Raw genomic sequence first — 13,766 nt, 5'->3', positions numbered from 1 at the left:
GACACAGGGAGTGGGGAGGGTAAGCTGGGACGAAGTGAGAGAGTGGCATGGACTTATATATACGGCCAAACGTAAAATAGATAGCTAGTGGGAAGCAGCCGCATAGCACAGGGAGATCAGCTCGGTGCTTTGTGACTACCTAGAGGGGTGGGATAGGGAGGGTGGGAGGAAGACACAAGAGGGAGGAGATATGGGGATATATGTATATGTATAGCTGATTCACTTTGTTATAAAGCAGAAAGTCACACATCATTGTAAAGCAATTATATTCCAATAAAGATGTTAATAAAAAAAAAATGTCAGGGAAAGTTAGTGTTTGACCAAGACTAGTTTTAAATTAAAAAAAACATATAGTATTCTTGAATTTAGCTTTCTTTCACTTTATCACTTTCTAACTTGTTTGATATTCACTTCTTCATAATTTAATTTGGCCACTTTAAATCCTTGGGGGAGTTTTGGGGGGCTTATTTGCATTAATAATAAAAAACAATGTAAATATAACTTTTCCCCCTAAACTGTTGAAACCAATTTCATTTGAGAACTGTAAGATAAGACATAGCTTAGATGAAACATTTGGTTATTCTTTTTTCTGATGTGTATAAAATTAAATTTTATTGGTGGGAAATGATTAAATGATTAAAATTTGTAAAAAAAATTTCTATTGATAGTTGATCCCTAACTCTGACTTCCTTTTGCAGTTAATAGTCATTTTGATTCCATTTGCATTTAAAGAACTTAGTATTGGGTTGGTTAAAAACCTGAACGAACTCTTTGGCCAACCCTATATTTTACTCATAGGTATGATATAAATTTATATATATATATATATATATACACACATACACACATACACACTATATATATACTAAAGGTTAAATAGGTAAAAATGTGTGCCTAGGTAGTTTTTATAGTTTAAATCAGGTACACCCAATCTTGATAGAGGATAAGTAACATATTTGGGCAAATGGATATAGATGGCAGTTATGGTGCTGTATCTAAAGGAGCTTCAGTCTGGGGATAGAAGAAGTACCTGAGATACCTCTCTGGCAGGGTTCCTCTTGGCTAGGATGGTCTCGTACTTGATCAGAGGCTACAGCGGAGAGGAGATTCTTAGGAGAATACACAGGGTATGAAATGCATGACAGCCAGATTTTTTCAGTTGTTAGGAAATATGAGAACATTTGGGATTAACACTCACTAGTCATCTTCTTTTTATGATTTGGCTTGGGGAAGTTCCCCTCCAAGTTCTCCTTGTTCTTGAAGAAAAGTGATAAAGTGCTGTGATCTCAGTGTATTTTTGAGGTCTCATGAAATTTAGGCAACTAATATTTGGATTAATATCACTAGGGAAATTTTTTTAACCCAAATCCAAACTGTACACGAAAAGGACCACAACTTCCATCATCGCATCCAACACAGGAGTGTCAGAAATGTGGCCTCTGCACTGCCCCTCCCTCTGTGCCATGGAAACATTGCTAAATGGCCACGGGCTCCTCCCACCCCATAGCTGCCCTCAGAACTCTTCTGAAAGTGGCATCCTAGACAGCCACTACTGTTTGACTAGAATTTGCACAGGAGGGGAAACCTCTTTGCTATACAAGCTTTGAGTGTTGCCAAATTACATGAGACAGATAAAGATAGTATTAGTATTTGAGTTTTGTTGAAAAAAGTTATGCTGAAACTGAAGTAATTATTTTTCAGTAGAAAATACTTGACATTTAATGATGTTTGTTCTATGAGATGATATAAAGTTTAGTTAATTAAGGTTGCTAAATAGAAAGAAAAAAATAACCTAATAATTAACAAAATGTATTACTAGAACTTTCATTTCAGAACAGGCTCAGTTATATTTGGTTACTCTAGTGCCATGGAATAGGTTGGGAGGGTTTGGTGGTGGAGGAGGGGCAGAAATCAGGGGTGTTAGCTCTGTAAGGCAGTCAGCCGGGCTCGTTTGTCAGATGAGCAAGCAGAGCCAGAAGGGAGGCAGGGACTGTAGATAAGGGCCAGTAAGTGGTCTGTGCTGGGGATATTAGGTCCAAGGGCTAGGTAGTCCCTAGGAAGGCAACTGGCAATAATAAGCCAAGCCACGGCTTGCTTCCTTTTTTTTTTTTTTTTTTTTTTTAAATAAAGGATTTAGTTACAGGATCTAGGATGCAAAGTACAGTCTGAGTCTCAGTTAAAGCAGAAGCCCCCACATTTCAGAATTGAGTTAAACTTGAGGTTTATGGCAAAGGTGACTTGACGCTGAAGGTTCTAGAGCCTGGCTTGGGGCAGAGTCTGCCAGTGGGTGTCAGATGATCTCAAGGAAGGAGAGTCAAATTCTGGGGAGAACCTGTCACACAGACAATGTTGTCCATGAGTGAAGAGATGAATGAATGCTTCATCCATAAGTGGTACTCAGATGAAAGGTTATGTTCCTCACCAGGGTCAGGATCAAAATCAGTTATCTGAAGGGAATTCCCTGGCGGTCCAGTGGTTAGGACTCCTCGCTCTCACTGCCTAGGGCCCGGGTTCAATCCCTGGTCCGGGAACTAAGATCCCACAAGCCACACAGCGTGGCCAAAAAAAAAGTCATCTGTAAGAGCAATGCTGATTATACAAGGAAACATATAATGGCTTTAAGTTCTACACTTCCTTAAAATGGTAAGATTATGCTCCAAATCCTACAAAATGTGATTAAGTGTATTGTTCACACTGATTATTCAGGGGTTTCCTTTGTCTTATTAAAGGGACTTATAAAGCTCACTTAAACACAGCATATTTTTTTTCTCTGCCCACATTTATTAGTTGTGAGCAGGGGATGAGTAAACCAAAGTGATACTTAGCAAATTTAAAAAAAAAATTATTTATTTGGCTGTGTCAGGTCTTAGTTGAGGTATGTGTGATCTAGTTCCCTGACCAGGGATCAAACCCAGGCCCCCTGCATTGGGAGCATGGGGTCTTAACTGCTGGACCACCATTAGTACTTAGCTGCCATTCTTCCTTTGCAATTATAGCCCTGGAACTCGTACTAAATATGGGGCATTGTCCCGGAAGTCCGGTACTTAGCAAAATTTGTTGTTAATATTCTTTTTTAAATTTTATTTATTTTTTAACATCTTTATTAGAGTATAATTGCTTTACAATGGTGTGTCAGTTTCTGCTTTATAACAAAGTGAATCAGTTATACATATACATATGTCCCCATATCTCTTCCCTCTTGCATCTCCCTCCCTCCCACCCTCCCTATCCCACCCCTCTAGGTGGTCACAAAGCACCGAGCTGATCTCCCTGTGCTATACAGCTGCTTCCCACTAGCTATCTATTTTACGTTTGGTAGTGTATATATGTCCATGCCACTCTCTCACTTTTTCTTGAACTTTGCTCCCTAGTGCCAACCCGTACTTCACTTCTAGGCACTTGTTGCTTCCTAGTCTCTCCCTTACTGGCCTGGGCGACTGGTCCCAGTTCTTTGACCTTCACTGAGTCATTTTATTCTTCAGAGCTTTAGCTTCCCCAGCTGTAAAAATGAAGGTTTTACAGCAGTGCTTCTCAGGTCTGGGCTTCACACCAGCAGGTAGAATATGTTTGATCCATATAAAGCAAGTGTGGATTAATTTGAAGTATTAATATTTCATTAACAATAATTTATTTTCTTAGAATTTAAAAGAGCATTGTGGGGGTGGTTTGAATGGCATGGATATCTAGAAATGTCTAGGAAATTTTGGATGGATCCCTTTTGTCTTTAATATGTTTCTGGCAGAGGTGTTCAGAATAGTTCCATTGATCATAGCATTTCCTTTAAGGTTGGGGCCTTGTGAAAATAATTGTCAGTCCATCTGAATGAAGCATTCAACCAGAGTTATTCAGGGTAGGGAGATGAAAAATTATAAAAACTAGAATCATTCTTAGTGCTGTCAGTTTTGGAAGGAGAACTTGAGAGGTAAGATAAGACTCTCTGCCTGTGCACAGGCAGTGGACGATGAGCACTACATGCCCTGGACGGGACAGGGAGGAGAGAAAATGGTGAGGGGAGGGCAGAGGAGAGTGGGGTGAGGGCCGTGAGCCCCAAGTCTTCTCCCGTGGCTGACGCAGCACGTACAGGTGCAGGGGACTCAAGATGGACAGATGGCATGGCGAGCTTCCTCCTTACAGGCCAGGGCATGGGTGTGGGCCTGTCAATTATACCTCCATATCTGAGGGGTCAAGCGGTCTGTGGACCACAGCTTTTTGGGTTTGGAAGAGGAAAGTCTTTTTGACTTATTTTCTCCCTGGAGAGAATGCTTCAAAGACTTAAGTGGTAATAGAGCTAATGTTTTATCAAGTCCTTATCGTGTGACAGGTGACAGGCTAAGCAGCTTATTACTTGTGCTCCTCACAACAACCCTGTGATAGGTACTGTTATTAACCTCCACCTTACAAATGGGATGTGAAGTGTAGAGGCCTTAAGTACAGCCAACAGCCCACCTGGGATTCAAACCCCAAAAGTCTGCCTGGAGTCCTTGCTCTTAACCACTGTGCTCTGTTGTCCTGCACCCTGTGGGTCATTCTCTATGGGATTTGCCAGTATACAGGGTGGCCTGAGGGTCATGTTTGGGAGGGTGAGAGGACGTCATATTGCTTTGACTTTTTGATGGTCTGTGTATTTGTTTTCTGTAACAAATCACCAATAATTTTGTGGCTTAAAACAATACAAAATTATTATCCTACAGTTTTGTCAGTCAGAAGTCTGAAAATGGGTCCTATGGGCTAAAACTGAGCGGTTAGCAGGGCTGTATTCCTTCAGGAGCCTCCAGGGGAAAATCTGTTCCTTGCCTTTTCCAGCCTCTAGAGAGGCTTTCCACATTCCTTGACTTTGTGTCCCCCTTCCTGCAGTCATGTCACTCCAGCCTCTGCTTCCATCACCACCGCTCCTTCTCTGGATCTCTTGTAAGGCCCCTTGTGATCGCATTGGTCCCACCTGGATAATCCAGGGTACTCTTCCCCACCTCAAGACCCCTAACCACAGCTGCAAATCACTTTGCCATTAAAGTAATATATTCACAGAGTCTGAGGATGAGGATGTTGGACATCTTTTGGGGGGAGGGGTGTCATTATTTGGCTTATTTAGTCTCTTCATGGGTTGATGATAGATATGGCCATTCCATACTTTCTTATTTTCACTTTTGAGTAATAACTGATGAAACCCCCCTTCCCACCACCCTGGCCTGAGCCTCTGCTGATGTCGTCCCCCCAGATACCATCACATGAGGAGAGGAGAGTGTGTGTGTTAGGAAGCTCTGGAGAGAGGTGTAGAGTAAAAGGTAGTGGCTTTTAAAGATCTTAGTGAGCAGGTTTAAAAATGAGCTGAATTTTACAACAATCCATCATATGACTTAGCTACTTTTTGTATTTCAAAGTCTATACCTCTTTTACATGGTTGTAATCTGGTAAACATAAAAATTTATATTCAGTTTCTCTATAGAACATTTTATCACAAGAGTTTTGAAGAATAACTAAGATCTTTCTGTTAATTCACGCTGCCGGTTTTACTTAGGACTTCATTTTCATGTGTCCACGTCACCCTTCTTTCCACAGGGTTGCGATGATAAGCCCACCAGTTGCTGAGCCCCTACTGTAGGCATCGTGCAGAGCACTTCAAAACATTTTTTATTTCATTTAATTTTCGTATTGGCCTTATGAGGTTGGAATTATCCCACTTTTTTTGTAGATGAGAAAGCTGAAAACTCTGGGAAGTATCCTATTTTAAAGTCGCATCACACAATTATTAAGTGATGGAAGGACGATTTGAACCTAGGCCTGTCAAAATATAAAGGCTTGTTCTTGATACTTATTCTACCAGATGGCCTTACCAAGGCAGCCAAGAGAAAGGCTTACTTAGATATTCAACTGCTTGAACATCAGCAATTGTGAAGAAATATATTAGCACAGGGCCATTATGGCGGTGGAAAGTTAAATTTTATTTCATTCTTCCTGACAGCCAGGACAAGAAGAGAAACTTAATGAAACTCTTTAGTTGGTCAGAGAGTATACTAGTTTTCTCCCATTTCTAAATTCTAAGTTCCTGTTAATCTTTGAGCATTTATACTAGTGAATTTGTTTGACATAGAGGATAATGATTTTATAATTTAACAGTCAAAATAAAAGTATCCTCTATGTAGCTGTTTTTTATGTCAAATGCATAGCTTTTTTTTCCTCATTAAAAATGTAACTTGGAAAAAATAATTTTATGGGGGAGCTCGGTATAAGCTAATGATTACATAGTTTCACTGTCCTTACTTTTGATACAGAAACAGCAAACTAGGGACTTCCCTGGCGGTCCAGTGGTTAAGGCTCTGTGCTCCCAATGTAGGGGGCATGGTTCGATCCCTGGTCAGGAAGCTAAGATCCCACCCATATGCTGCATGGTGTGGCCTAAAAACAAACAAACAACCCCCCCCTCCCCCGCCAGCAAACTAAAGTATATGCTGATCATGGATTCTAAGCCCTCAGTGGCCATGGTGTTTCAGAAATCCAGGCTTGGTTAGGCTGCAGGAATTATTTTATTGCTAAATTTCAGCCTGTTAACAGTTCAAAACTATTCTCTTTTTTTTTCTAGTATTAATATAAAAACTGTCCAAAAAGCCTACTACTTCTCCCTTATAAAATATTTGAGTTCTTAAGCTAGTGCTGTTGTTGATCAGTTTTGATCAAGTTGTTGAGAATACTTTCCTTGGAAAAATGAAGCATATTCAGGGCATCCTTCTTTCCTTCTTCCTCTACTCCACCCCTGATTAGCCCATCAGCAGGTTCTGTGTGTTCTGCTCCTGATTTATACTTTGCATCCACTGCTTTTCTTCCTGGATGCTGCCACCACCAGGCTGGCAGCCCCGTTGCTCCCCCAAGACAGTGACAGTGGCCTCCTCACTGGCCGCAGGCTTTCACTTTGACCCTCTCTGCTGCTTTCTTCATATGGCATGACTGACCTGGAAACCTATCTCGCACCAGCTCACGCTCTTCCTAGCATCCTCCATGAGCTTCCCATTGTACTTCACCTCAAATTGAAACTCCCTGTACTGTCTTTCAAGGCCCATGTGATCTGCCCCCGCCTGTCCTTGCAGAAGCTTCCAGGGCCCTCCCATAGCTGCCACCTCATTCCAGACAGAGCAGCAGCTTCCCCAACCCTGCAGTGAGTTGCTACCCCACTTCAAGGTCTCTATTTAAATGTCATCTTCTCAAGGAGTCTTTCCTGCTGTTTTCTTTATCTCCCTTTTCTGTCCTTAATGGCATTGATTACCAGTTGTAATTATTTTATTTGATTGCCTTCTTTGGTCTCTGTTCACTAACATGTAAGCCCTATGGGGCAAGGACCATGCCTGACTTGTTTGCTGCTTTATCATCAGTGTTACCAGTAGTATTTAGTAGGTATTCAGTAAATATTTATTGAAGGAACGAGGGGGATAGGAGTGAGCTGGCGAGAAGATGGATGTACCTATTGATACTGCTTTGTTTCACCATGAAAAAGAACAGATAGACCTAGAGACACTGCCCAGAGTTTGGTCACATAGGAAAAAATTGTAGAGTAATTCTCAGAGCCATTTATTCATCCTAAAAGTTACCGGGGTTCTGTGTCTCTTTGGCAGGCATAGTTTGCCTTTTGTATATTCAGCTAATTTGAATCATATTGATACTGTGACTGTGTGATAATTCAGCCATATGCTGAGGTTTCTACCCCGCAGACTGGAGTACTACCTTAATTTAAAACTGTATTCACCTCTGTAAACATCTGTGAATTTTTTTGAAACAATGCCTTAATTTCCACCAGATAGTTGTGTGGTTCATCAGAATTTGTGATTCCACTGAGGTGAGGCCGTTTCAGAAAGTGCTGTGTGAACAGCAGGGCTCTGAGTGGCCTACTGGGTGGGATGTGTTCCCTCTGGTACCTTATTGAGCAGGCCTGCTGAGTGGGATTATCTGATTATCAACATTTGAGATTTAAAATGTCTGCTAAAGATGACAGTGTTTCTTAGGTGATGAGTTCTTTATGACAGACATTTCATACTAGGACTAGTGTGGTTTTTTAAAGCCATTCTATGTTAATTTATAGGAAGACATTAGTTTTTCTATTTCCTGGGACATGAGGGAACTTTTCTAGTAAATCTTAAGAGCATCAGATATTTCAGAATTAGTTAAAAAGAAGGGTCTAAACCCCAGCCTTGATTCTTGCAGCATTGTTAAAATGCTCTTTCCTTTTGAGAAATACTGAAATGAATTTTTGGCTTGCTATGCAAATCATCCCTCTTCCTAGTGTGTAAGTACTTTGATAATGTTAAAATATTTTGAAACTTAATGTTTAAATACTATTTCAGATATTTGATTTTATTTTGTATCATCACATAGTTAATCTAGCCTTCTAATTAAACTCAACCTAATAAAAATTAATAGAATTAATAAATCAGTAAAGTTGTTACTTTAATTGAAAGAACTAATTTACTGCATTTAATAATCTCAAACCTTGCTTAGGCCTACCATCAGCTTAGGTTACGGGGATTGTTGAAAGTGAAGTCAGGGGATTGTTGAAAGTGAAATCATAAGATTGTAGGTTTTAGAGGGATTCCTTAGGTCTGGTTCTGTAAACAGAGGTGGCCAGCCTTTGAAGAAAGGCTCAAAGGTGTCACATGAAAATCCTAGGTGCTGTACTGGAAGTTTCCAACTGTTAAATCGGGGGTGCCTTTCCCAAGAAACAATGTCATCGGTGGTAGGTAGCTGGGACACTGGCCCCTGCAAGTGGGAATGGGGGAGCAGGGTAACAAAAGCACACAGATACTTGCGCGGGGGTCAGAGCCTTGGAGGCTTCTTTTTGCTCTGTCATTTTGTGCATGTTTGGCTCCTCAGGCTCAGCTTACCCATTTATGGGTGAGTGGATTGGGCAAGATCATTTCCAGGGTTCCTTGAAGCTCTGCTGTCATGTAATTGGGATTTTCTGATTCCTGGGTCAGAGTCTGAGCAGGGATTTGGATGGCAGAGTAGTATAGGTGGTCAGGCACTTCATACTTAACCACCTTCTCTTTTTTAATTAATTAATTAATTAATTTAATTTATTTTTGGCTGCATTGGGTCTTTGCTGCTGCACGCGGTCTTTCAATAGTTGCGTCGAGTGGGGGCTACTCTTCACTGCGGTGCGCGGGTTTCTCATTGCGGTGGCTTCTCTTGTTGCGGAGCATGGGCTCTAGGCACGCAGGCTTCAGTATTTGTGGCTCGTGGGCTTAGTTGCTCCCCGGCATGTGGGATCTTCCCGGATCAGGTTTTGAACCTGTGTCCCCTGCATTGGCAGGCTGATTCTTAACTACTACACCACCAGGGAAGTCCCTAACCACCTTTTCATATTTGTGTGACTTACCAGTTCAGATTGAATAACCGAAAGCAGCGTGTGTTCTAACAAAAATTTTAGTACTCTTACAGGAAAGCATTTTCAGTTTTATAGTAGAGGTCACTGAAAAAATCTTACAGGACTTGTACCTCTGTCATTCTTTGAGCACTTCATTACTTTCTAGTGCAAAGTAATGAAGCTGATCTTATAATTTACCTGTTCCAGCCCTGATTTCTGCCAATTTCCTGGAGTCCTGGTTCCTTTGAGTGGGAATGGGCTAGGAATGCTCTTGCAAACTGGGGTGCTGTTGCTTCTCCCTCTTTTGGAGGGCAGAGCTAGGAAATAGATGGTTTTCTGAAGTTGTATAATACCTCTTGGTCCAGTTCGCCACTGCAGGGCTCTTCTCTCCTTCCCACATGTTAGGTTTGTATATTCTTTTCCCTCTGTTGCTGATTCCCAACAATATCACTGTATTTACTAGTTTTCTCAGTGCTACAGTACATACAAAATAGTTTCAGAATTTTTCACCAACGCTATTACCAACAACAAACCTACTACATAAAATTGTTTTCCTTTGTAATTCTCTTTACCCTGAGAATGTATCATACCGAAGATGTATATCCATGTACTCTCAAAGAGGTTACTCTCTGTATGGCTTGTCTTAATACTGTATTTCTCCCTTCCTTTTCCTCCTTTACAGAGTAGACACTCGGTAAATGTTTGCTGAGAGGTATTCTGTGCCCTTCTGTGAGCTATTCCTGTCCACAGTACTTTCCTATGTTAAATTAATTACCATTTCTATAGGAGTGAAGTATAATTAATCTACCAAAAGCACTAATGTTCTGAGCAGTCATATATAAAAGATAATATATAACATGAAAAATGTAACTATAATATATAATTTTATATAACACTAAATATATAAATAACAGTTATATATTTATCAAACTCTAGTATATACACACATATATTAAACCCATTTTGTCTGTGTCTTCATATGATTTAAAATTATTTATTGCTTATATATCATTTTAAATTCATAGAACACAAGGTTCCTTATTTTCTGGTCTCAATTTCAGCCAGTATTTCACATTAGTATCATTAGGTCAACAGAAATGTGGGTATCAACTTTATTTTTCATCTTAAGAGTTAGGAGGCATATAAAAACATTATTTATGATTTTTTTTTTGGTGGTATCATCATAGACTCTAAGGTATATAAATTCTCATTAATCATTAAAAAAAAAAATCACAGACTGATGGAACAACCCATCAGTTGTTGGGGAGAAGGAGTTAGCTAGGAGGAAAGATAGTTTTGGGTGGAGGGAAAGAGGTAGAGATAAATATATATTTGAACTTAGGACAATGAAATTTAAGAAATGTAGACTGGGGAAATTAAGTTTTTTAGCATCCAATATAAATATGTATTCTTTTTGTTAAAGCTATTTAATAAGTGATTCTCCTTTAAAAGTAGTGTTTTTTTTAATTTTGAAAGTATGTTTTAATCACCCAAATTGACAGAAATATGTAACTGTACATGTTCTTTGGTATTATGTCTCAGTGATGACGAGAAAATGTTAACGTTGGTGCAGCCAAATATTGTTCAGTCTGGTTATTCTATAGATGATCCTCTACTGGAAGAATTACTAAATTAATTATATGGTTGTGTCTATTCATGTATTAAAGAAACACAGCCATCGTATATTAAATAGGAGTTTGAAACATTTCTGCTTTAATTGAAACGATCAGTGTAACTTTAAACTGGAAATATATTTGGGGAAGAGCCCAAGAGTCTTTTAAAGATTTTTTTAAGGTATTTAAAAGTATTTTAAATGGTACCTTTTAAAGGCCTCTAAAGTATTTTAAGTTATTTTAAAAAGAAAGCAAGAAAAAAGTATTTTAATTTTACTTTCATTAATTTATATATGTGTATTAAATATGTGTGTATGTTTTATATCTTATTACAGTTAAGCATGTTCTTCCCATCTTTTTCTTTATTATTCTCTTATGGGTATTTTTAAACTTAAATCCCTAAGCAGGACCTTCCAGAAATTTGGTCATTCTAACACCTTTTTTTTTGTATAAATTTTCATAGATATAGTGAAGCCATAGTCAGAATAGCTCAGATATTCTTTGTCAATGATAAAAAACCCAAAATCCTCTGAAAGTAACTTTTTGTATTTTCATTACAGGTAAATTGGAATATTCACATTGTACAGAAACAGAGGTAAGAGAAATCCTCAAATATCTCTCAGTAATGCAGCTTTGAAGTTCTATTTAGACTAACTTGAGTTCTGAAATATCTCACTGTGGGTTTTTGGTTTTCTGATAAGGATGTACTGAGAGCAAGTATATATCTTTTATATTTAGGAAGAGTAAAAGGTGAAGAAAAATCAGTTATCTCGTCCATAGTTTTAAAATGTCAAGGTGTGTTATAAAGATCAGCTTAGTCATAGCTTAAAAAATTTCCTATGTTGTTGTTTATGAAATGGAGTTAACTAAGATTCAGAGCCCTTAATAAGAAGTAGTTTACATTCAATTTTTAAATAATCCAATGTAGTGTGTCATAATAAATCTTTTAAATGTGTTGGACTCCTATGGAGTTGACTGGGAGTAGGAAAAAATAGGAACTTGGAAAGTGTTTCAGCAAGATTATTGATGAATTAAATGCTTTGTCATTTGTATAAGTAGGTTTATTATTTTCTAATAATTTAAATAATTTAAAATTCTGATTATGAAATTTATGCGACTCCATGTGTCCCTTGCAGAAATTTCAGTGGTGACACTGAAATATGAGGGCAGCATTGATGAATTATGTATGTGGTGGTCTTTTCTGGAGCTGTTGCATCATCCTTAATTAGGAGTCTTAGCTCTTTTGTTAATGGCAATGCCTAATTAAGGATTTAAGAAGTTATTTTTCTAATTTTATAATATATTTACATGTTTATGTAGGTTTTACTAAATTTTGATTGTTATTTTAAGTAATATGTCAGCTTCCTAAGGGATTATATTATATAATAAAGAAGCAAAAATTATTCTTTTTTGCATTCAGAAGTTATTCAACTCATTTTATGTTTTCTGTTCAACTTGAGAAGTAGAGGTAATTTCTTCCAAATTAGCTGTAAAAATGAGCAAGAACTTAATATTTTTATATTGTGACAATTTTTGATGTATTGTTCAATATGATATAAAGGATTGGGATTTGATTTGAGTCCAAAAATAAAAGTTCTGTCTGTGGTTTCTGGTGTGCATCTTTCTAGCTATGTAATTTTGAGCATATTAGTAGTTTTTTCTCTCAGGACTTTGGCTTTCTTACTTATAAAATGTTAAAGATAATCTCTGTTAATCTCATGGGCTGTAAAATTTTAAAGTGATTATATAGGTGAAAAAGTTTGATAAACTCTAAAGACACTATTATCTACATCAGAGTGATACAAATATAATCAGCATTCATCTGCATTTAGGTAATGAAATGTGAGGATTTTACATACTAGGCATAGTCGTAAATCTCTTTATTCTTACTATGTTTTGTTGCCATAAAATCAACATGGTTTTAACATTTTGTTTAGCACTTGCTTTGTATAGGAATGTCACTTCATGTTATCTCCTCTTTGATCCATAACTTGGATCACCAAAAGAATTGGAATCTAAACAGAACTCTCAGATTTTTTTTTTTTTTTTGGTCTAACTGTTTGGAGAGGGAAAATCATGAGAAAATAAAAAGTTCAGTGTGATATTCAGTTTACAGAATGAGTTCAGGGTATTTTTTAGAGTAACAGTGGTCATTACCTCTAGGAAGAGATTGGGATTGTGGATGGTGGTTTATCTATATTGCTTGGATTTGTTTTGAAATGAGAATGTCACTGTATATTACTTTGATAATTAAAATAATAAAAAGGAGGGGCAGTAGAGGGAGTGGGAACTTTTCCAAGAAGTTTGACTCCAGAGAAGGAGGAGATAGTTTAAGTAGGAAGTTTTGTTTTGTTTTTTAGCTTGGGGAAGACCATACATTTGGTGCTGGTAGTGATAGAAAGGGGGCAGAGAGAGAGACAGAGACAGAGAGAGGGGGGGATTTTGCAAAAATGTAAAACAATACCACCCCTTTCACTATTTTTTTTGGAGTTTCTATAAGAACATTACACATATTAACATATTTAATATTATTTTTAAACAATTTAATTTGAATGATTCAATCAAAATTTCTCAGTTTTATACAAATAGAACTACCATACGACCCAGCAATCCCACTACTGGGCCCATACCCTGAGAAAACCATCATTCAAAAAGAGTCATGTACCAAAATGTTCATTGCAGCTCTATTTACAGTAGCCAGGACATGGAAGCAACCTAAGTGTCCATCATCGGATGAATGGATAAAGAAGATGTGGCACATATATACAATGGAATATTACTCAGCCATAAAAAGAAACGAAATTGAG

General features: G+C 38.0%; 1 protein-coding gene across 10 annotated transcripts in view; it reads left to right on the top strand.

Annotated features, from left to right (window-relative positions):
* Positions 1-13,766, top strand: part of SPIRE1 (spire type actin nucleation factor 1) — a 217,323-nt gene that overhangs the window by 36,112 nt on the left and 167,445 nt on the right. For all 10 annotated transcript variants that reach the window (XR_008616012.1, XM_024120731.3, XM_028480732.2 and 7 more), the window contains exon 2: positions 11,520-11,554. Coding sequence is in view for 9 of the 10 variants with exons in the window: in XM_024120731.3 (XP_023976499.1) it covers positions 11,520-11,554 (35 nt within the window). In the remaining variant the exon portion in view is untranslated. The remainder of the gene's footprint in view (positions 1-11,519; positions 11,555-13,766) is intronic.

This window comes from Physeter macrocephalus, chromosome 19, assembly GCF_002837175.3.
Source record: "Physeter macrocephalus isolate SW-GA chromosome 19, ASM283717v5, whole genome shotgun sequence".
NCBI classification, from domain to species: domain Eukaryota; kingdom Metazoa; phylum Chordata; class Mammalia; order Artiodactyla; family Physeteridae; genus Physeter; species Physeter macrocephalus.
This window is presented reverse-complemented; position numbering and strand designations above follow the sequence as displayed.